This window comes from Pristis pectinata, chromosome 5, assembly GCF_009764475.1.
Source record: "Pristis pectinata isolate sPriPec2 chromosome 5, sPriPec2.1.pri, whole genome shotgun sequence".
In the NCBI taxonomy this organism is placed as follows: Eukaryota; Metazoa; Chordata; class Chondrichthyes; order Rhinopristiformes; family Pristidae; genus Pristis; species Pristis pectinata.
Window position 1 is genome coordinate 4216005 of NC_067409.1, and position 23886 is coordinate 4239890.

Sequence of the window (23886 nt, forward strand, 5' to 3'; positions counted from 1 at the left end):
CCTTTCCACTGCACATATACCTGTCTACATCAATGGTGCTGAGGTTGAGAGCGTCAAGTTCCTTGGAGTGAACATCACCAATAGCCTGTCCTGGTCCAACCACATAGACGTCACAGACGAGGAAGCTCACCAGCACCTCTACTTCCTCAGGAGGTTAAAGAAATTTGGCAAGCCGCCTTGACGCTCACCAACTTTTATCGCTCCACCACAGAAAGCATCCTATCTGGATGCATCACGGTTTGGTAAGGCAACTGCTCTGCCCAGGACTGCAAGAAACTGCAGAGAGTTGTGGACACAGCTCAGGACATCACAGAAACCAGCCTCCCCTCCATGGACTCTGTCTATACATCTTGTTGCCTCGGTAAAGCAGCCAGCATTATCAAAGACCCCACCCACTCAGGACATTCTCTCTTCTCCCCTCTCCCATCAGGCAGAAGATACAAAAGCCTGAAAGCATGTACCACCAGGCTCTAGGACAGTTCCTATCCCACTGTTATAAGACTATTGAATGGTTCCCTAGTATGATAAGATGGACTCTTGACCTCACAATCTACCTTGTTATGACCTTGCACCTTATTGTCTAACTACACTGCACTTTTTGTGTAGCTGTGACACTTTACTCTGCATTCTATATTGTTTTACCCTGTACTACCTCAATGCAATGCGTACTGAATTGATCTGTCTGAATGCTATGCATGACAATTTTATCACTGTACCTCGGTACAAGTGTTAATAATAAACCAATTCCACCAAGTTGCTGAGACTTGAATGAAATATAAAATCAAGACACTTTCAACAACCTTAAGTTAGCAAAAGTCAAAGAAAGAAAAGGGGAGTTCCTCCTACTCTCCTGGAGAAGGTTTATCCCTTAGCAACAAAGAATAAAATGCACAGATAATCTGTTTTCATTCATCTCAAGAGTGAACTGGGTGCCATATTTCCTACAATAGTCACTGCTGGTAACAAAAAGTATTTAATTGGCTTTGGAAAAAAATACTCAAGTTATTTCTTTGACTTATCATTTATCAGAAATATGGATCAAGCTTATGAGGACTGATGGTAGAACAGTGCTCTGATGCACAATTTCATATATAGAAGTTAGCAAACTTGATCAGGAATCTTGGCTGCATCCACCTCCATCCTGGAGAATGATCCTAAAACTTTTCAAGTGGTTGCAAAACTCAGCAACATTCTCTTTAGTCATTTCCATCTTCACCCCTTCAGATGACAATCGACTTGTGTGTCCACTGTTATAACAAAGCTTGATCATCGCAAATAATCCTGGCTCATTCTCCCTCCCCTTAACCCGTATTCATGATCATCGCACAAAGTGCTCCGTCCACATCAGGTTCATCTCCTCCAGTTTTTGTGATCACTATCCACTTCAGCTGCTCGTGTGAAAGAAATATACCAGACCTACGTGCATTTTAGTAAAAAAAATTAAAAAGTGAAACACTAACAGGCAAAGAGGAGAAGTCACATGGGAACACCACCACCTACAGGCTTCCCTTCAAGTTGCACAGCATCCTGATTTGAAGATATATCACTGGTCCTTCATCATTACAAGTTTACATCCTGGAATTCTCTACTCAACAGCACTGGGGGAACGCCTTCATCAGCAGAACTGCAGTGGTCAGGCAGCATCTCAGCACTGCCTTGTCAAGGACGATTAGGGATGGGCCACAAATGCTGCCTTACCAGTAATGTTCAGATCCTGAGAAGTGAATCATAATGGCACCAAGAAGTTTAAGCAACAATGTAATCACAGGGTGTGACTGCCGTTCATTAACTGCCTGTTTTTTTAAATAACTTTATCTGAAGACATCAGATCCACTGACTCATTAAGCACATCTGACTGGATTTCACAAGACAAGGGAGCAGAAGTAGGCCATTCGGCCCATCGAGTCTGCTCCAAAGAAAAGGAAATGAGAAATTGGGGGGGGGGGCAGCCTTATCCCCATATCCCTTGATACCCTGACTATTTAGATATCTATCTATCTCTTCCTTAAACACCTCCAATGATCTGACCTCCACTGCTGTACGTGGCAAGGAATTCCACAAATTCACCACCCTCTGGCTAAAGATTTGCTTAGGATGTGGGAAATAGGCCATAGTCCAGATTTAACTTTTTAAAACTAACAATTTCTTATCATAGAACTGGAAAGTTAGGGAGCACTAGTATGAAATGTTTGCCCAGAAGCTGCCAGGTTAGATTAAATTATAGGGTCATCTTAATTTTTTTGACACAGGCTAAAACAGTAATCCAAGTGAGATAAAGCAAAATACCACCTAGTATACAGAGCCATAATGACTTGTACCATCTCAACCCCCCACCCTACCCCCTCACACCCCACACCCATCCTTCCACACCCCCAACCCACCCCCCATCTCCAACCCACATCCATCAACCATCCCTCCCAACTCCATCCCTCCCACCCACCCCCCCACCTCCCCAGCACACCACCTCCTCAACCCCCACCACCCCTCTGCCCCACCCCCAACACCCTTCCCCACCCCATAACCCTACCCCAACCACTCATCCCTCCATCCCCCACCCACACCCCCATACTCCCCACACTACCCCCGTCCCCCCATACTCCCCACACCACCCCGTCCCCCCCATACTCCCCACACCACCCCCATCCCCCCCATACTCCCCACACCACCCCCGTCCCCCTCATACTCCCCACACTACCCCCGTCCCCTCATACTCCCCACACTACCCCCCATCCCCCCACACTCCCCCGTCCCCTCATACTCCCCACACTACCCCCCATCCCCCTCATACTCCCCACACCACCCCCGTCCCCTCATACTCCCCACACTACCCCCCGTCCCCCCACACTCCCCCGTCCCCTCATACTCCCCACACTACCCCCCATCCCCCTCATACTCCCCACACTACCCCCGTCCCCCCCATACTCCCCACACCACCCCCCGTCCCCCCCATACTCCCCACACTACCCCCCGTCCCCCCATACTCCCCCGTCCCCTCATACTCCCCACACTACCCCCCATCCCCCTCATACTCCCCACACTACCCCCGTCCCCTCATACTCCCCACACTACCCCCGTCCCCTCATACTCCCCACACTACCCCCCCATCCAAGTTTGGGACAACTGGCCTCTTCCTGTGCTGTAATCACCCTCTGAAATAATAAACACCTCCCAGACAACCAATGAGGACTGACATTGCAGCTGCCTGGCTCGAATGTGACCGAGCAACAATCACCAGCGTCCAGTGCGGCCGTGAAACACTGCCCCAGACAGGAATCCTTTCCAGGTTGAGGCAAAGGCCATTTATGAAGCAATCACACACCAAGATCCGACATCAACATGAGTACCTCAGCCTGAAAACACTGCAGGAAATGTCCAAGAGGATCAGCAACACGATCCGATTCGGAGGGGGCAGGACAGACAGCCCGGTAAATTAACTCACCTGGAGCCGCGGGCGAACCTGGGCACCGTGTGACCGGTTAAACTGCAGCCGGCGACTCCCTTGGCGCACACCTCGGGCTGCAGGCCTCGTCCGTGACTCCCCGCCCGCCGCCGCCGCCGACGACCTGTCACCTGCTCTCGCGCAGCCTCCCGCGCCCCGCGCGCCACCTGCCTGACGCCATCGCGCGCACTCGGCGTGGCCCCGCCCACCGCCAGGTGCGGCGGTTGTCCGTCGGCGGTGGGCGGGGCGGCGGGACCGGAGAGCGGCGTAGCCCCGCCCACCGCCAGGTGCGGCGGTTGTCCGTCGGCGGTGGGCGGGGCGGCGGGACCGGAGAGCGGCGTAGCCCCGCCCACCGCCAGGTGCGGCGGTTGTCCGTCGGCGGTGGGCTGGGCGGGGCGGGGCGGCGGGACCGGAGAGCGGCGTGGCCCCGCCCACCGGCAGGTGCGGCGATTGTCCGTTGGCGGTGGGCGGGACCGGAGAGCGGCGTGGCCCCGCCCACCGGCAGGTGCGGCGTGCGGTGCGGCGGTTTTCCGTGGGCGGTGGGCGGGACCGGAGAGCGGCGTGGCCCCGCCCACCTCCAGGTGCGCGGCGGTTGTCCGTTGGCGGTGGGCGGGACCGGAGAGCGGCGTGGCCCCGCCCACCGGCAGGTGCGGCGGTTGTCCGTTGGCGGTGGGCTGCGCGGGGCGGCGAGGCCGGAGTCGGACAGCGGCGTGGGCAAAGTCCGCCCGTGTGAAAGGTCGATCACTCTCTTAAATGACTGTTCTTATATTTGTCCCATCTCTGGCTGACCATAGAATTAGATTAAAAAAAGGGAGGGAAAACATGCGTTATGATGTTGTCACAGTGGGTGAGGGAAAATTCCAGAATTTAGCAAAGAATGACCGAGAAACCATGAGTGTAAAATCAGAATGTGGAGGCTTTGGAGAAGGTGCTGAACATGTTCACCAGGACTGGTATTGATTTATTATTGTCACTTGTACCGAGGTACAGTGAAAAACTTGCCTTGCCGATCGTACAGCTCAATTCATTACACAGTGCAGTTACATTGAGTCAGTACAGAGTGCATTGATGTAGTACAGGTAAAAACAGTAACAGTACAGAGTAAAGTGTCACAGCTACAGAGAAAGTGCAGTGCAATAAGGTGCAAGGTCACAGCAAGGTAGATCGTGAGGTCAGAGTCCATCTCATTGTATAAGGGAACCGTTCAATAGTCTTATCACAGTGGGATAGAAGCTGTCCTTAAGTCTGGTGGTACGTGCCCTCAGGCTCCTGTACCTTCTACCTGATGGAAGAGGAGAGAAGAGAGAATGACCTGGGTGGGTGGGGTCTTTGATTATGCTGGCTGCTTCACCAAGACAGCGAGAGGTAAAGACAGAGTCCAAGGAGGGGAGGCTGGTGTCTGTGATGTGCTGGGCTGTGTCCACAACTCTCTGCAGTTTCTTGCGGTCACGGGCAGAGCAGTTGCCGTGCCAAGCCGTGATGCACCCAGATAGGATGCTTTCTATGGTGCATCGATAAAAGTTAGTGAGTGTCAAAGGGGACAAACTGAATTTCTTTAGCCTCCTGAGCCTGGATTAGAAGGTATGACTTATAAGGAGAGGCTGGACAAACTTGGGTTGTTTTTTCTGGAGTGTTGGAGGCTGAGGGGAGATCTAATGGAAGTTTATAAAATGATGAGAGGCATAGGTAGGGTAGACAAAATCTTTTTCCAATGGTGGAAATGTGGAGTACTAGAGGACATGCATGGGGTGCGGTGGGGGGGGGGAGTTTAAGGGGGATGTGTGGGGCTTACTAGCTCTCCACTCTGCTTTGGAGCACCTAGACAACAGCAAAGCATACATCAGGCTGCTGTTCATCGATTACAGCTCGGTGTTCAACACAATCATCTCATCACCAAGCTTCAAGACCTGGGCCTCTGTACCTCCCTCTGCAACTGGATCCTTGACTTCCTCATCGGGAGACCACACTCAGTACGGATCAGTGATAACATCTCCTCCTCGTTGAGAATCAGCACTGGTGCACCTCAAGGATGCGTGCTTAGCCAACCGCTCTCCTCTGTCTTCACTCATGACTGTGTGGCTAGGTACAGCTCAAACACCATTTATAAATTTACAGATGACACCACTGTCATTGGTAAAATCTCAGAAGATGACAAAGAGGTGTACAGGAGTGAGGGTAGATCAGGTGGTTGAGAGGTGTCGCAACAACAACCTAGCACTCAACATCAACAAGACCAAGGAATTGATTGTGGACTTGAGGAAAGGGAAGTCTGGAGAACACGCACCAGTCCTCATTGAGGGGTCAGCGGTGGAAAGGGTGAGCAGCTTTAAGTTCCTGGGCATCAACATCTCCAAGGATATATCCTGGGCCCAACACAATGATGCAATCATGATGAAGGCACACCAGTGGCTCTACTTCATTAGGAGTTTGAGGGGATTTGGTGTGTCACCAAAGACTCTTGCAACTTTCTATAGATGTACGGTGGAGAGCATTCTGACTGATTGCATCACCACGTGGTATGGAGGCTCCTATGCACAGGATCGCAAGAGGCTGCAGAGGGTTGTCGACTCAGCCAGCTCCATCACGGGCACAACCCTCCCCACCATCGAGGACATCTTTAGGCATCCATTACGAAGGACCCTCAACATCTTGGACATACCCTCTTCTCATTACTACTGTCAGGGAGGAGATACAGGAGCCTGAAGACCCACACTCAACGATTCAGGACCAGCTCTTTCCCTATGTCATCAGATTTCTGAATGGTCCATGAACACTACCTCATTACTCCTTTGTTTTTGCACTATTTATTTCTTTTTGTAACATAGTAATATTTTGTCTTTGCAATGTACTACTGCCACAAAATGACAAATTTCACATTATATAAACTTGATTCTGATCCTAGGGTAAGTTTTTAACACAGAGAGTGGTGGGTGCCTGGAATGGGCTGCCAGAGGTGGTGGTGGAAGCAGATATGATAGAACTGTTTGAGAGGCTTTAAGATAGATGCATGAACATGCAGGGAATGGAGGGATATGGATCATGTGCGGGCAGAAAAGAACCAGTTTAATTTGGCAATGTGTTTGGCGCAGATATTGTGGGCTGAAGAGCCTGTTCCTGTGCTGTACTGTTCTACATTCTATCAGGCTGTGAAATCTATTATAGATACGTAAAAAGGAAAAAAAGCTTGCAAACATTAAATTAGGTCTCTTAAGGATTGTGACATATGCTGGAATCTGGAGCAACACACAAAGTACTGGAGGAACTCAGCAGATCAGGCAGCATCTATGGAGGGAAATGCACAGTTAATGTTTCAGGTCAAGACCCTTCATCTATCCAGAGCATTAGCATAACATGATCTATTCAGATGAAGGGTCTTAACCTGAAACATTAACTATCCGTTTCCCTCCATAGATGCTGTCTGACCTTCTGTGTTTCTCCAGCGCTTTGTGTATTGCTCTTAAGGATTGAGACATGTTTATTGGGAATTTGTAGAAAAATATTTTTTACATGTCTTTATAGAAAACAGTCTTTTCTCCAGGGTAGGGGAGTCTAAAACTAGAGAACTTGGATATAATTTGAGACCTGAGGAGTAAGTTTATCAGATTGGTGCGTATATGGAACGAGCTACCAGAGGAAGTGGTTGTGGCAGGTACAATTACAATGTTTAAAAAAACATTTGGACAAATAGATGGATGGGAAATATTTGGGGGGATATGGGCCAAATGCAGGCAAATGGGACTAGCTCAGCTAGGCAACTGGGTTGGCATGGGTGGGTTGGGCCTAATGACCTGTTTCTGTGCTGCATAACTCTCATTCAAAAAAGGCATTGGAAGTCTCCAGGAAACAGTGGAGAACAACTGGTCAAGATGCTGAAAAAAAATCTGCAGTAACATTTGAAATGATGCAGCATCAAAGATTATTGCGGAAAATGATAGTTTGATCTTGTGAGGACTGATAGTAGAAAAAGGTTCTGATGCACAGATTCATTGACACAGATTAACAACCTAGATCAGGAATCTTGGCTGCATCTGCATCCTTCCTGGAAAACAATCCTGAAACCTTCCAGGTCGTTCAAAACTCAGCATTTTCTTTTGTATTTCCGTCGTTACCCCTTGAGATGAAAGGATCATAGGCATTAAAGCTTATTGCAGAAAATGATAGCTCATGTAATACGACCCTGGGAATCAGAGAAAGGGCAGAAATGGACCATTTTCTTTGCAAGATGTTGTGCCACAGTGGTCGGTGCTGGGGCTTCAACATTTTACAAATAATGACTGAAGATGCAGAAGGTATGCTTACTAAATTTGCTGATGACACACATATAGGTAGGAAAGTAAGTTGTGAAGAGGACACTACAAGGCCACAAAAGTTAACTGAGTGGGCAAAGATCTGGCAAGTGGAGTATAATGTGGAAAAATGTGAAATTGTCTATTTTGGCAGGGAAAATTTAAAAAAATCTTATTAGCCAAATGATGTGAGATTGTGGAGCTCTGAGATACATAGGGAGCTGGGTGTCCCAGTGCAGTGATTCCAAATGTGCTGAAACCTTTTCTCTATCAGTTCAATGTTTTTTGCCCAATTTTTTTGTAATTAAGCTGCATCTGATGTCTGCAAACAAATTCTTAAATTCTTGAAGCTGTTGCATCTCCTGCAGTTCAAAAGCCATTGTCAACTTTTAAAAAAGAAAAGAATGTAATTGAATGTAGTTTTACTTAAAAGTCCACAGGGTTAATTTGTCAATTTTGGAAGAATATTCACTTAAAAATAAACAACTTTTGAACACAGTGGAAAGGGTTAACTTCTCTGCAGCTTCATCCACATTTCAACTTGTAGAGTGTGAGTATAATTATGACGTGATTAATGAGTTTGCAGATGATGCCAAAACTGGTGCTATTGTGGACAGTGAAGGAGATAGTTTAAGGTTACAACAGGATATTGATCAACTGGGAAAGTGGGCAAAGGAATGGCAGATGAAATTTAACTGAGGCAAGTGTGAAGTGATGCATTTTGGGAAGTTAAACCAGGACAGGACATACACAGTGAATGGCAGGGTCCTGGGGAGTGTTGTTGAATAGAGAAACATCTGAGTTCAGGCACATAGTTCCCTAAAAGTGGTAACCATATTACATTAACCATGTAAACAGGGTGTTTTCCCAGGATAGGGGAGTCTAAAACTAGAGGGCATAGGTTTAAAGTGAGAGGGTGAAGATTTGAAAGGGATCCGAGGGGCATGTTTTTCATACAGAGGGTGGTGAGTATATGGAATGAGCTGCCAGAGGAAGTGGTAGAGGCAGGTACAACTGCAATGTTCAAAGAAACATTTGGACAAGTACATGGATAGGAAAGGTTTAGAGGGATTTGGGCCAAACACAGGCAAATGGGATTAGCTTAAGCATCTTAGTTGGCGTGGATGAGTTGGGCCAAAGGGCCTGTTTCCATGCTGAATGGATCTATCTATAAATTCATTTTCATACACCAATTTTTTGACTTATAAGACACACAAAATTTGCTTTTAGGATTCAAAATCAAATAAAAGATTTGAAACTATACTAATACAGTTGTTAATATAATGAAGGAAAACATCCTCAATAAGGATTTATTTAGAGAAATACTGCAAATGTTTCTCAGCTGTTTAACAAAATGCAATTCTGTTATTCACTATCTGGTATTGGAGATTCTCACATTGGAATTACACATGACTAATATAGAATTTGACTCCCCATCCCTTCCAATATTAACTTAAAGAACAAACAGAGGATAAGAGAAAAATAATAAAAGGTAGTTAAGTTGTTTGTTTATTCTGCGTTGTGGTCTCCTTACTGTAGGATGAATTTGCCATGGGGAAAGCGCAGCAAAGATTTACTAACACACACAAAATGCTGGAGGAACTCAGCAGGTCAGGCAGCATCTATGGAGGGAAATAATCTCCGCAAAGATTTACTAGACTGGTCGGCATCTTGGGGTATTTTAAAGAGACGTTATTGGTTAACAAAACTAAAACTATACAAGGATCTACTGGTGTTTGTTTGTTGTCTTGCGCACAATAATAACTGATTTCAGATATTCATCAAGTCCTTTATGGGGTACCACTAAGACTTGCCAATTCAATTTTTTTATTTTCAAGTTTTAATTTAAACTAACTCAAGTCTTGGTTGTCTACAATAAACCACCATGGGCACAGGGATATTAGTTATAAGTATAACAGATTTACTGAGTAAGTTGCATATGGTAGAACTACAACAGTAAAAGTCTGTGAGACCTCGGAGTCACATTCTCTGAGTGACTGTGATTCAGTTCTCCTTCCCTCCTGCTGTGCCCTGTTGACTGCAGGTTCTCTTCTTGCCATGCTTGCTTTCTCCCTCTGGTCCTATTTTTTTTAATGTACTTTTTTTTTGCTCTTCCATCCTTCTAACAGTGACCTGAACTATCTTACTAGCTATTTATTATTACACCTGTTTTTTTCTTTGCAGTTTCAGCTGTTCCTTACTATCCTTGTTTAACCTCGCAAACTGAGCCACTCCTTGAGTGGAACCTTCACACTTACCGTCACAAATGTTGTTTGCTTCTGTAACATGGTCTTTGGGTATTTCAACCCTTTCATTCTCTCTGTCTCTTAAAGGTATTCTGCCTGTAATTTATTTGTTTCAAGTACCCTAATTTGTACCTGCTGGATCAGGAGCTCAAGGGCTGTAAGGGTGGTGGAAGCAGAATCTATCAAGGCTTTCAAGAGTGAATTGAATAGGCATTTGAAGGGAAATAATTAGTAGGGCCATGAGGAAAAAGTAGGGTGATGGGACTGATGGGATTGTTCTTCTAGTGCTGGAATAGACATCATGAGCTGAATGATACCCTTCTGTAATTAAACAGTTCTATTATTCTATGATTTCTTCCTTGCTGAGGTACAGAATCCTCAGTAATCGTGGTGAGTGGGAGATGGAGATTGGTGTTTGTAGTGGTGCTCAGTCTTTGGTCAGGTAAACAAGTTTGCTTGGTAGTTCTGGGTTGAGCACTTCTAATCCTCCTGGCCCACAAGTAGTGCATGTATGGATTTCTTGAACCCTGGCAACTTGGCTGACCTGTGTGAAGCCTGAAGGAGGGATAAAATTTTAAGCATGTATCATCATTCATCTTTTGACCTTGCTCCTGGGAGAGTTGGTCACCTCCCGCAATCCCTTCTGCCTATGTTAAGATTGGAAGTGGGTTAGCTCAAGGGAAACTGGGTTTACATTTAAAGATTTTCAATATTTTATCTTCCCATTCAATCCAAATCTACCCTAAAATTTCCCTATAAAATTTGGAGGAACTGGCACCTCCTATAAATTAAGGAATAATTAATAGGAAGCTAGGAGGATGTTCAGATCACAAGAAGAAAGCAATGTTCCATGAACAAATAACATTAAGAACAGGTGAACAGCAATGATGTAAAAGAAAAAAAGGACCATGCTGCAGTCAGAAAACATTGCAATCTTAATCAACTTCTAACTGAAATGAGAACAGAATGAAATTTCTCTTGACACGTGATCAAAATTACCCGTGGGTTTTCTTCCTAACATTTTCTACAACTCTGACACTCCTTCTACCTACTAAGTGCAGTGAATAGCAATTTATCGATTGCAGGAATAGCCTGCTTACATCATCTCTTCGCTTACATCATTGGTCTTTTCCTATGTCACAAAGCTTTCAAACTGATGACTCAAGACAGTTGTCCATCTTGTCCTTTTGCAAATGCTTGTGCTGAGTAAATAGACACCAGAGGAGGAGGAGGAGGAGGAAGATATGGAATCACCAACTAAACGAAGATGTGCATCTGATTCGTATTATGGTTAGTCTGTGTAAATTTTAGCAGTTCTTGGTAGGCCTTTTTAGTGAGCCATTTCTAGGTCCACATTTATAGAGTTGGTGAAGACAATTTTAACCTAATTTGAAAGCTATAAGTCCATGGGATTGGGTAGGTAACTACTTTTATACCCAGTTCAACATTGCACCCCATTCGTTGTCATTGTGGCTATCCCTCGAGGTCGAGGATGATGGTCTTCGTTCCGTTGATCTATTTATGGGCTCTCAAGTGGCTTATGAGCCCAATCTTGGCTCATACAGAGTGAAGACGCCTGTGCGTGTATTTGTTTAATGTGTACTTGATGTTGCACTACAAAATGCACACGATACTTCACAAATCAACCAACTGATTCCAATGGCATGGAAACCATGACGATTGGAGCTGATGGATTTGTTGTAGCCTTCATCCGCCTTCACAACCATTGAGTTCGAAGTAACTTCGTCCGCCTTCAATGGGAAAATATTAGTTATTGGGCTGTTCCCAATTCCATCAGTTTCCTTGTTTATTATTAATAATTCCCCAGGGGCCCACACTTACCTTGGCTACTCTCTTTTTGTATACTCATAGAAACTCTTGCTGTTTGTTTGATGTTATTTGACAGTTCAGTCTCTCACTATAATTGAGGGACCTGGGTGCATACATGCATTAATCTTTGAAAGTGCCAAGTCATGTCAAAAGGGTGGTTAATAAAGCATCTGGGATTTACAAATAGAGGCACAGCATATATAAGAAGGGAAGCGTTAGAAAACACTGGAAATATAAAAATAACTGCAGATGCTGGAAATCTGAAATGAAAACAGAAAATGCAAGAGACACTCAGCAGGTCAGACAGCTTCTATGGAAAGAGAAGAAGAATTTTTCACGTTCTGTTTATACAATGGAGAAACAAGAGACTGCAGACACTGGAATCTGAAGCAACCCAAAAATGCTAAAGGAACTCAGCAGGTCAGGCAGTACCTATGGATGGAAATGAACAGACACTTCATCTGGACTGAAAGATTGAGCGGAGATAGCCAGTATTAAAAGGTGGAGGGAAGAGGTAGAGGCAGGCAGAATTTCAATGTTTAAAAGACATTTGGACAGATACATGGATAGGAAAGGTTTGGAGTGACATGGGCCAAATGCAGGCAAATGGGATGAGCTCAGGTAGGCACTTTGGTCGGTGTGGAATAGTTGAGCCAAGGGGCCTCTTTCTACATAGAACAGTACAGCACAGTACGGGCCCTTCAGCCCACAATGTTGTGCCGACCTATATAAACCTTATCCACATTCAATCTATCCCCCTCTCTACTTCACCTCCCATAACCCTCTATTTTTCTTTCGTCGATGTGCCTATCTAATAGTCTCTTAAATGACCCTATCATATCGGCCCCTCTCACCACCCCCGACAGTGCATTCCAGGCACCCACCACTCTCTGTGTAAAAAAACCTACCTCTGATATCTCCTCTGAACTTTCCTCCACACACCTTAAAAAGGTGACCTCTAGTATTGGCCATTGCCGTCCTGGGGAAAAGATGCTGGCTGTCCAATCTTATATACCTCGATCAAGCCTCCTCTCATCCTCTGTCACTCCAAAGAGAAAAGCCCTAACCCACTCAATCTCTTCTCATAAGACATGCTCTTCAACCCAGGTAGCATCCTTGTAAATCTCCTCTGCACCCTTTTCAAAGCTTCCATATCCTTCCTATAACTTGGTGACCAGAAATGAACACAATATTCCAAGTGTGATCTAACCAGAGTCTTACAGAGCTGCAATATTACCTCTCGGCTCTTGAATTCAATATTCCGGCTAGTGAAGGTCAGCACACCATATGCCTTCTTAACCGCCCTATCCACTTCTGTAGCAACTTTGAGGGATCTATGTACTTGGACCCAAGGATCTCTCTGTTCCTCCACACTGCTAAGAATCATGCCATTAACCATGTACTCTGCTTTCAAGTTCATTCTTCCAAAGTATCACTTCACACTTCTCCGGATTGAACTCCATCTGCCAGTTTCTGCCCAGCTCTGCATCCTATCTAAATCCTGTTGCAATCTACGACAACCTTCTTCACTATACCACCAACTTTTGTGTCATCTGCAAACTTACCAACCCATCCTTCCACTTGCTCATCCAAATCATTATATAAATCACAAAGAGCAGGGGTCCCAGAACAGTCTCCTGCGGAACACCACTGGTCACCAACCTCCAGGTCGAATACTCCCCTTCTCTGCCTTCTGTGGGCAAGCCAATTTCGAATCCACACAGCCAATTTTCCATGGATCCCATACCTCATGACTTTCTGAATGAGCCTGCCATGGGGAACCTTGTCAAACGCCTTGCTAAAATCCATATATACCACATCAATTTATCTCGTCACTTCCTCTAAAAGCTCTATTAAGCTCGTGAGGCACGACCTGCCCTTCACAAAGCCATGTTGACTATCCCTAATAAGAGTATGCTTCTCCAAATGCTCATAAATCCTGTCCTTAAGAATCCTCTCCAATACTTTATCCTGCACTGACATAAGACTTACTGGTCTATAATTCACGGGATTATCCCTTTTACCTTTGTTGAACAATGGAACAACGTTTGCCATCCTCCAATCCTCCGGTACCACTCCTGTGGCCAGGGAGGACTCAAAGATCATCGTTGATGCTCCAGCAATCTCTTACCTTGTTTCCCCTAGTAACCTAGGGTATATCCTGTCCGACCCCAGGGACTTAACTACCCTAATGCTTTTTAGTAGCTCCAATACTGCTTCTTTCTTAACCTCGACATGCTCCAACACATATGCCTGTTCTACGCTAACCTCACATTGACCTAAGTACCTCTCACTGGTGAACACTGAAGCAAAATATTTATTTAGGACTTCCCCTACCTCCTTCGCCTCCAGACACATTTTTCCCCCCTTATCCCTGAGCAGTCCTACCCTCACTCTAGTCATCCTCTTGTTCCTCACATGTACAGTATGTAGAATGCCTTAGGGTTTTCCTTAACCCTACTTGCCTTCTCATGTCCCCTTCTAGCTCTCCTAAGCCCCTTCTTAAGCTCCTTTCTGGCTACCATATAACTCTCAAGTCCTATCTTATTTTTGCTTCCTAAACCTTAAATATGCCGTATAACTATGACTTTATTTCTAGCATCTGCAGTAATTTGATTTTGGTATGGATAAATCAGAACGGCAGTACAAGCATGAATGGCCAAATGGCTTGATAGTTCATTGTTTTCTCTCTCCATCTTCTTGGATAGTGATGTCAGTTTTTAATACTGTTCCCCTTTGAATGCTTTGATTGAATCTCTTTCCAAGCACAGCACTTGCCAATGCATTCTGGATTCTAATCACTTACTGCATTAAAAGGATTTTCTTCATTTCACTTTCAGTGCCTTTGCCAATCATCTTCATCTTTAGTCTTCCAGTTTTTGTCCCTCCTGTCGAAAGGGAAGAATTTGTTGCTATCTGCTTTGTCTGGACCCTTCTTAATCTTCAGTATCTCTGTCGATTCCTTCTCAATATTTACCATAGCTTCCCATCCACCATGATTGACAGGGTTCTCAACTTTGTTCCAGTTCCTGCACTTTTGCTCTCATTCTTGCTCCTCCCTCCCAGAGCAACGACAAGGTTCCATTGTCTTCGCCCTTTCACCCCACCAGTTTCCACATTCAACAGATCATCCTTCATAATTTCCACCATCTTCAATTTGATGCGACCACCAGACATATTTTACCTCCTTTCTCTGAATTCCGAGGGGACTGTTCGGTCTGTGACTCCGTAGTTCATTCTTTTACCTCCACTGGCACCTACTCCTCATGGCACTTTCCCATTACAACCACAGGAAATTCAATTCCTACCCTTTTATCTCCTCCCTTTACACCATGCATGGACCCAAATACTTCTTCCAGATGAAATAGTAATTCACTTGTACTTCTATATTAGTCATAGAGTTTTCAAGTCTTACATCACAGAAATAGGCCCTTCAGCCCAACTGGTCCATGGCAACCAAAATTCCCATCTGCCTAAATTCCCATAAGCTAGTCCCATTTGGTATTGGTATTGGTTTATTATTGTCACTTGTACCGAGGTACAGTGAAAAACTTGTCTTACAAACCGATCATACAGGTCAATTCATTACACAGTGCAGTTACATTAGGTTAGTACAGAGTGCATTGATGTAGTACAGGTAAAAAAAACAATAACAGTACAGAGTAAAGTGTCACAGCTACAGTGAAAGTGCAGTGCAATAAGGTGCAAGGTCACAACATGGTAGATTGTGAGGTCATGAGGTCATAGATCATAGTCCATCTCATTGTATAAGGGAACTGTTCAATAGTCTTATCACTGTGGGGTAGAAGCTGTCCTTAAGTCTGGTGGTACGTGCCCTCAGGCTCCTGTATCTTCTACCCGATGGAAGAGGAGAGAAGAGAGAATGTCCCGGATTATGCTGGCTGCTACACCAATACAACGAGAGGTAAAGACAGAGTCCAAGGAGGGGAGACTGGTGTCTGTAATGCGCTGGGCTGTGCCCACAACTCTCTGCAGCTTCTTGCGGTCTTGGGCAGAGCAGTTGCCATACCAAGCTGTGATACATCCTGATAGGATGCTTTCTATGGTGCATCAGTAAAAGTTGGTGAGAGTCAAAGGGGACAAACCAAATTTCTTTGGCCTCCTGAGGAAGTAGAGGCGCTCGTGAGCTTTCTTGGCCATGGCATCCATGTGGTTTGTCCAGGACAGGTTGTTGGTGATGTTCACTCCCAGGAACTTGAAGCTGTCAACCCTCTTGACCTCAGCAACATTGATGTAGACAGGTGCATGTACACCACCCACTTTCCTGAAGTCAATGACCAGCTCTTTAGTTTTGTTGACATTGAGGGAAAGGTTGTTGTCATGACACCATTCCACTAAGCTCTCTATCTCCCTCCTGTACTCCAACTCATCACTGTTTGAGATACGGCCTATAACAGTGGTATCATCTGCAAACTTGTAGATGGAGTTAGAGCAGAATCTGGCCACACAGTCATGAGTGTATAGAGAGTAGAGTAGAGGGCTGAGGACGCAGCCTTGAGGTGCACCAGTGTTGAGAATAATCGTGCCGGAGGAATTGCTGCCTATCTTCACTGATTTGCCTGTGTTTGGCCCATATCCCTCTAAATTTTTCCTATCCATGTACCTATCCAGGTACCTTTTAAATGTTGTTAATGTACCTACTGCCACCACTTCCTCTGGCAGGTCATTCAATATACTGACCACCCTCTGGGTGAAAAGGTTATAGAGTCATAGAGCACTACAGCACAGAAAGAGGCCCTTCGGTACATCTAGTCCATGTCGGCCTGATTTTTTGCCCGGTCCCATCTACCTGCACCTGGACCATAGCCCTCCATACCGCTCTCATCCATGCACCTATCCAAACTTCTCTTAAATGTTACAACTGAACCCGCATTCACCACTTCTGCTGGCAGCTCGTTCCACACTCACACCACCCTCTGAGTGAAGCAGCTCCCCCTCAGATTCCCCTTAAATATTTCACCTTTCACCCTAAACCTATGACCTCTAGTTCTAGTCTCACCCAGCCCGAGGGGGAAAAACCTGCATGCCTGAGGTTGCCCCTCAGGTTTCTATTAAATTCCACACTTCTCACCTTAAACCTATTCCCTCTAGTTCTTGATTCCCCAACCCTGGGAAAAATTAGTGTAATACATTTGGTGTTCACAATGTGGTTTCCTTGGAACAACCAAATGCAGATTGGATGAACATTTTGTAATACACCTTCAGAGTGACCTAAAGCTTCCAGCTGGTGTCACTTTAATTCTCCCCAACTCCCACTCTTGAGTGTTTTGTCTTTGGCTGCTTAACTGTTTGAGCAAAGCAATCGTATCTCAGATCTAGGCACACTGCAGCTCTTGGGGCTCTTCATCGAATTCAGTAATTTCAGATGTCTGGTCTTTTTAGTTTGTATCAGAACTGTACAAGAACAGGGTATAGTGGGAGTGCTCAGTAGTTTAGGCATTTTCTGTGGTGGGTGGGGATAAATAGAGATGGGTGGTGCTTTGAATTGACTGAGAGACTGTGTGGTTATTGCTGACCTGGGGTGTTGGCTCTTTTACATTCTCCATGGATGCTGTCTGGCCTGCCGAGTGTTTCCAGCACTTTGTGAATTCTGGTATCAGCAGTTTTTTGCTTTTTGACTTCTTTTCATCCTCAGCTTTTGCGGTCTGTTCAATTAACAGAAGTCTCTCAGCTTTGGAAATATAGTGAACAATTGTTTTGTATGTAGCTGCAGAATCACTTATATCTGGGTCATATTTCCAGTTTTGGTGACACAATTCATCATATAAATGGATCAGTGTAGTGGTTAGCATAATGCTTTACAGTGCCAGCGACCCGGGTTCAATTCCCACCACTGTCTGTAAGCAGTTTGTACATTCTCCCCGTGTCTGCGTGGGTTTCCTCCGGGTGCTCCAGTTTCCTCCCACTTTCCAAAGACGTACGGGTTAGGAAGTTTGGGCATGCTATGTTGGCGCTGGAAGCGTGGCGACACTTGTGGGCTGCCCCCAGAACACTACGCAAAAGATGCATTTCACTGTGTGTTTCGATGTACATGTGACTAATAAAGATATCTTATATCTTGACTTGTGACTGGGATAGTATTGAATTGGAACTATTCTTGCTTTATACTCTGCAGAACCAGCCATAAGTTGGTTGAGATGTCAAATGGATGATTAAAAATAATATTTTCAAGTTGGTTTAAGATCCTCACCTTGGCACTAAGGAGGCAACATGTAGAATTATAAAATCATTAGACCATAGATGGTGGCCAATGGGCCCATCAGGTCTAGGCAGCTGTGTAGTAGAGATTCACTTTCAACCTGCAAATAATTCTCTCTCATATTCTGTTTTGAAAGTTCTGATAGATTCTCTTTCTACATCGTTAAGGCAGTGAAATGCAAATATGAACTACTCTTCATATCATCCTTGTACTTCCTGCCCAAGATTTTACATCTGTGTTCTGGTCCACTGAAGAGTACTCTTCCTCTCTATTTGCCCTACCTAAACCTGTTATGTTGTACACCCCGATCAAATATCCTTTCAATTTTCTTTGTTCCAATATTGAACTCCTGATCTCTGTTTTAAGTGAAGCCTCAGAACCAATAATCATTGAATACTATTACAATATCTTTGCCCTCTTCTCCTCCTTGGATACCCTCTTGGTCCAATGTACCATCTTGTGAGGAGCTTGGAGTGCAAGAATAAGGAAGTCTTGCTATATTGAAACTACTCTTGCAGTATTGTGTGAAGTTTTAATTTTAACATTCTTGTAAGATTTATTTGGAGAGAGTTGCACTGTTTGGAGTTTAGTAGAGTGAAATGATGTTGTTGAAACACATTGGGAAAATTTGAGAAGGTGGATGCTTTCACTGGCTGCATTATCTAGACCTAAGGGTCACGGTCTCTGGATAATGGATTATCGAGATGAAGAGAAACTTCTTTATGCAGACTATTATAATCTTTTGAAATTCGGAAGGATGGGAGTGCCTAGTAATTTCAGTGTTGCAATTGATTTAGATACTTTGGCAATCAAAGAATATGGGGATTAGATGGGAATGTGGAGTTGAAGTATAACATTATCCATAAGCTTTTCAATGTGGAGCTAGCATGGAAGGCTGAATGATCCATTTCTGTTCCTTTTGTTCACATACTATATGCAGTCACCACTTCATCATTTGTAACTGGATAGGCCAATTATTGATTTTAATGTTCATGAAGGTAACAAGTGCAAGATATTTAAAACAGGGATCAAGAGAAGTTCTTTTCCGGAGGTTTGTGAAATGGAATACTCAAGTTAGTGGTGGATAATGTCACTCAAACAGGTTAGAAATGTGATTGATAGTTGGGGTGATAAAGGTTGCAGAATGAATACATAGATCACTCATGGGTAGAATGGACACCAGAACAGATAATTTGAGCTGAATAGCCTGTTTTCAAATTGTAATTTTAACACAAATTCTTCATTGTTCATGTCACTTAATGATTCTTGTTTAAAGCTATTTCTTGTGTTTTAACTAATCTCTTATATTTCATGTGCACTGACAAAAGGTTCTGAACTGAGCAGATCACTTAATGATTCAGCTGACTTAAGTCTGTGCTCATCCTGTGAAACACCGTCATCTCCATCATTTGGTAAGTAACATGACAATTTAGAGATCTTGTTTCAGATTTTGAAAACCTAACCACAATGTTTTCCTGCTACCATACATTTAGCATTTGATGGTTTTCATAGAAACTTTAAGAATCTTAAGTTCTTAGAACAAGACTCTAAGAATCTTGTCTTACAGCATGGACACAGGCCCTTCAACCTGACTCATCGATGCCAACTGAGGTATCTATCGACACTACTTCCATTTTCCTGCATTTGGCCCATATCCTTCTATTCTTTCCTATCCATGTATCTGTCCAAATGCTTTTTAACCATTGTGATTGCACCTGTCTCTATCACCTCCTCTGGTAGCTTGTTCCATATACCCACCACCCTCTGTGAAAAACTTGCCCCTTTAAATATCCCCTCTCAGTTAAACATATGTCCTCTAGTTCTTGGAAAAAGACTATGACTATGTACCATATCTATGCCCCTCATAATTTTATAAGATCTTTAAGGTCACCCCTCAGCCTCCTGCACTCCAGTGAGAACAATCCCAGCCAATCCAATCTTTCCTTGCAACCAAAGCCATCCATTCCAGGCAACATCCTAGTGAATCTCTTCTGCACTTTTTCTGGCACTACCACATTCTTTCTGTAGTGTAGTGACCAGAACTGCACACAATATTCCAAGTGTGGCCTAACCAATATCTTGTATAGCTGCAACATCATGTCCAAGCTCTTATATCCAATACTGTTGCCTATGAAGGAAAGCAAGCTAAATCCTTCTTCACTACCCTGTCCACCTTCAGCTGCTTCATCAGTGACCTTTCCATCACAAGGTCTGAAGCACAGTTGTTCACTGATGATTGCACAATGCTCAATTTCTTACAAAGCCTTCAACAAATGGTATTGGTTTATTGTTGGTATTGGTTTATTATTGTCACTTGTACCGAGGTACAGTGTACATGCCTGCATGCGGCAAAACCCAGGCAACATTCCACCAGGTTGTTAGGTGGGAAATGACATTCACACTGCAAAATGCAAAGCAATGACACCCTCCACAAGACAGAATATAATCAGCAACCTTTGACATTCAGTGGAATTATCATTGTCAGGTCCCCACCATCAACAATCTGAGGGTTAACATTGACCATATACTCAACTGGTTATCTGCATAAATACTGCAGCTACAAGAGTAGGTCAAAGGGCAGGTATGACTCACTTCCTCATACCAAAATCATTTCACCGTCTGAAAGTCAGGAGTTTGAGAGGATACTCTGGATGAGTGCAGCTCCTTACAACTCTCAAACATTTTGACACCATCCAGGAATGGCAACCTACTTGAATGAGATACCATCTACCACTCTAAACGTTCATTGCCTCCATCATCAGCAAATGTGGCTGCAGTGTGTGACATGGAGTTGCTTGTCTGGGCTACTTTGACAGGATCTCCCAAATCCACAGCCCCCATCAGGAAGAACAAGGGCAGCAGGCGCAGTGGAACACCATCCCAAAGGGATATAAATAGCGCAAGTTTCTGAGCAAGAAGATGGCAGGTGAAGTGTCATGTGGGGAAACGTGAGGTTGCCCAGCTTGGTAGCAGAAGTAGAAAAACAGTGAGAAAGCAGTAAATTTTGGTATATAGAAGGATCTTGGTATGCTGATTCACAAGGCAAAGAAAATAAATAAATGTATGCAAAAATACACCACATTTATCCACCTACACTGGCAGCACTTTCTAAACCTCCAGCCGCGACCACCAAGGCTTCAACCACATGGGAACCCTCCTCTCCAAGTCCAAAACAATTCTAAATTGGAAATAAATTGCTGTTCCTTCATCATTGCTGAGTTGAAACTCAGGAAACCCCTCCCCATTAGGATGTTTAGATTAGGAACCACCTTCACCAAAAAGACTGCAATAATTCACAAAGATGGCTCTACCATCTTCTCAGGAGCAGTGGTGGATAGGCAATAAATGCTGGCTTTGCCAGCAATGCCCATATTCCAATAGATTTAGTTAGTATAGATGTATTATATCAATGTGGTATAGATTCACTAGATTAATTACAAAGATGAGGAGTTACCCCATAAAAAGAGTTGGAGTAAGATTGGCCCATGATTGTTAGAATTAAGAAGACTGTGAGGCATAGGAAGATGGTGTTGAGGTGGAAGGTCAGTGATGAACATTGAATGACAGAGTAGGCTTGAATGGCCTGCTTCTGCCCCTAGTTATTATGTTCTTATGTTTGACTGAAGCCAATGCTTTGGACCCTGTGTTAAAATCTATTCTGTAGCCACATTTCGAGAGGACTAAAACATAAAAACAACAACTGCAGAGGCTTTATAAGGCATTGGTCAGACCACATTTGGAATATTATGAGCAATTTTGGAACCCGTATTGAAGGAAAGATTTGCTGGCCCTGGAGAGGTCCAGAGGGGGTTCACAAGAATGATCCCAGGAATGAAAGGCTTAACCTATGAGGAGTATTTGATGTCTCTGGGCCTGTATGCAATGGAATGCAGAAGGATGAGGGGAGATTTCATTGAAACCTACTGGATACTGAAAGGCCTGGACAGAGTGCACGTGGAGAGGATGTTTCATTAGTAGGAGAGTCCAGGATCCGAGGGCACAGCATCAGAATAAAGGGATGACCTTTAAAACTGAGATGAGGAGGAATTTCTTCAGCCACAGGATGTTAATCCGTGGAACTTGTTGCCACAGTGGAGGCCAAGATATTGGTGTACTTAAGGCAGAGATTGATAGGTTCTTGATTGGTAAGGGTTATGGGTCGAAGGTGGGAGAATGGGGTTGGAAGAAAAAAATCAGCCATGATTGAATGGCAGAGCAGATTTGATGGGCTGAATGGCCTAATTCTGCTCCTATATGTTATGGTCACTGAATCTTTCTGTCTTGCTGGGAAATGGCTGAAACTGAATTAGGCTGTTTGTAACCCTGAGGTGTATTTGAAGATCAATTGAGTTTTGAGCCACATCTCCTTGTCATCAATGATATGGCCTATGTTAACATTCATTACATTATTACAAAAGAATTGGTAGGATAAATGTTAAGAGGTTTCTCACTTTAGCAGGAGAGTCTGGAACCGGAGAATGCAGTCTCGGAATCGGGGATTGGCCATTTAATATGGATACAAATGGAAAATTCTTTTAGTTAGGAGTTATAAATCTTTGGAATTTTTTCTCTTTGGGGTTGTGCATGCTTAACTGTTGTACATATTCATGGCTAAAATTGATAGCTTTCTGGTTGCTATGGAAATCTGAGTATACAGGGATCAAGTAGAAAAATGAAATTTAGGATCAGTCATGATTTGATTGAAAAGGCTCAATGAGCTGTATAGCCTACTTCTGCTTCTATTTCTTAATGGTGGGGTCACTGTCGCAGATGTCAGATCAGCCTTCCTGAGGGTGAACCGATGGAAAGTGACTGGCCTGGATGGAGTCCCTGGCTGTGTCCTCAGATCCTGCACGGATCAGCTGGTGGGAGTACTTGCAGACATCTTTAACCTCTCCGTGCTCTAATCTGAGGTTCCCACCCGCTTTAAGAAAGACCTCTATCATCCCAGTGCCAAAGAATAAGGTAACATGCCTTAATGACTACCGCCCGGTGGCTCTCTTATCTATCATCATGAAGTGCTTCGAGAGGCTGGTCATGGCACACTCCAGCCTCCCAGACAGCCTTGACCCACTGCAATTTGCCTACCACCGAAACAGGTCCATGGTCGATGCCGTCTCCCTGGTCTTTCTCTGGAACATCTGGATAACAAAGACACATATGTCAATCTCCTATTTATTGACTATAGCTCTGCCTTCAATACTATAATTCCAAACAAGCTCATCTCCAAACTCCTGGACCGAGGACTCATCACCTCCCTCTGCAACTAGATCATTGACTTCCTGACCAACAGACTGCAATCAGTAAAGGTAGGCAACAACACCTCCTTCTCAATTAGCCTCAGCACCGATGCTCCACAAGGCTGCATCCTCAACTCCTTACTTTACTCCCTATATACTCATGAGTGTGTCATCAAATTCTGCTCTAACACTATTTTTAAGTTTCCAGATGACTTAGTGGGCTAGATCTCAAACAATGACAAAATGGAGTACAGGAAGGAGATAGAGAGCTAGTGGCATGGTGTCAAGACAACGACCTTTCCCTCAATGGCAGCCAAACAAAAGAGCTGGTCATTGACTCCAGGAAGCGGGGTGGTATACACAAAGTATCAACAGTGCTAGATGCAGGTGCTTGAGAGTTTTAAGTTCCTAGGTGTAAATATCACCAACAATTTTACCTGGCCTGCCGTGTGGACGCTATGGCCAAGAAAGCATATCAATGCCCCTACTTCCTCAGAAGGCTAAGGAAATTAGGCATGTCCCCAATGACTCTCACCAATTTTTATGGATGCACCATGGAAAGCATCCTATCAGGGTGCATCATAGCTTGATATGGCAATTGCTCTGCCCAAGACCACAAGAAATT

At 44.4% G+C, this 23886-nt stretch overlaps 2 protein-coding genes across 2 annotated transcripts in view; one reads left to right on the forward strand and one right to left on the reverse strand.

The window, feature by feature from the left end:
• LOC127570482 (translation initiation factor IF-2-like) overlaps positions 1-10013 on the reverse strand; it is a 41724-nt gene extending 31711 nt beyond the window's left edge. Inside the window, exons 1-2 of the mRNA XM_052016110.1 lie at positions 9984-10013; positions 3440-4113 (exon numbers count right to left, since the gene is read on the reverse strand). Coding sequence (XP_051872070.1) covers positions 3440-4113; positions 9984-10013 — 704 coding nt within the window. The remainder of the gene's footprint in view (positions 1-3439; positions 4114-9983) is intronic.
• An 8699-nt stretch (positions 10014-18712) lies between these two features.
• LOC127570483 (uncharacterized) overlaps positions 18713-23886 on the forward strand; it is a 28740-nt gene continuing 23566 nt past the window's right edge. Inside the window, exons 1-2 of the mRNA XM_052016111.1 lie at positions 18713-18791; positions 19350-19433. Of these exons, the coding sequence (XP_051872071.1) occupies positions 18713-18791; positions 19350-19433 (163 nt within the window). The remainder of the gene's footprint in view (positions 18792-19349; positions 19434-23886) is intronic.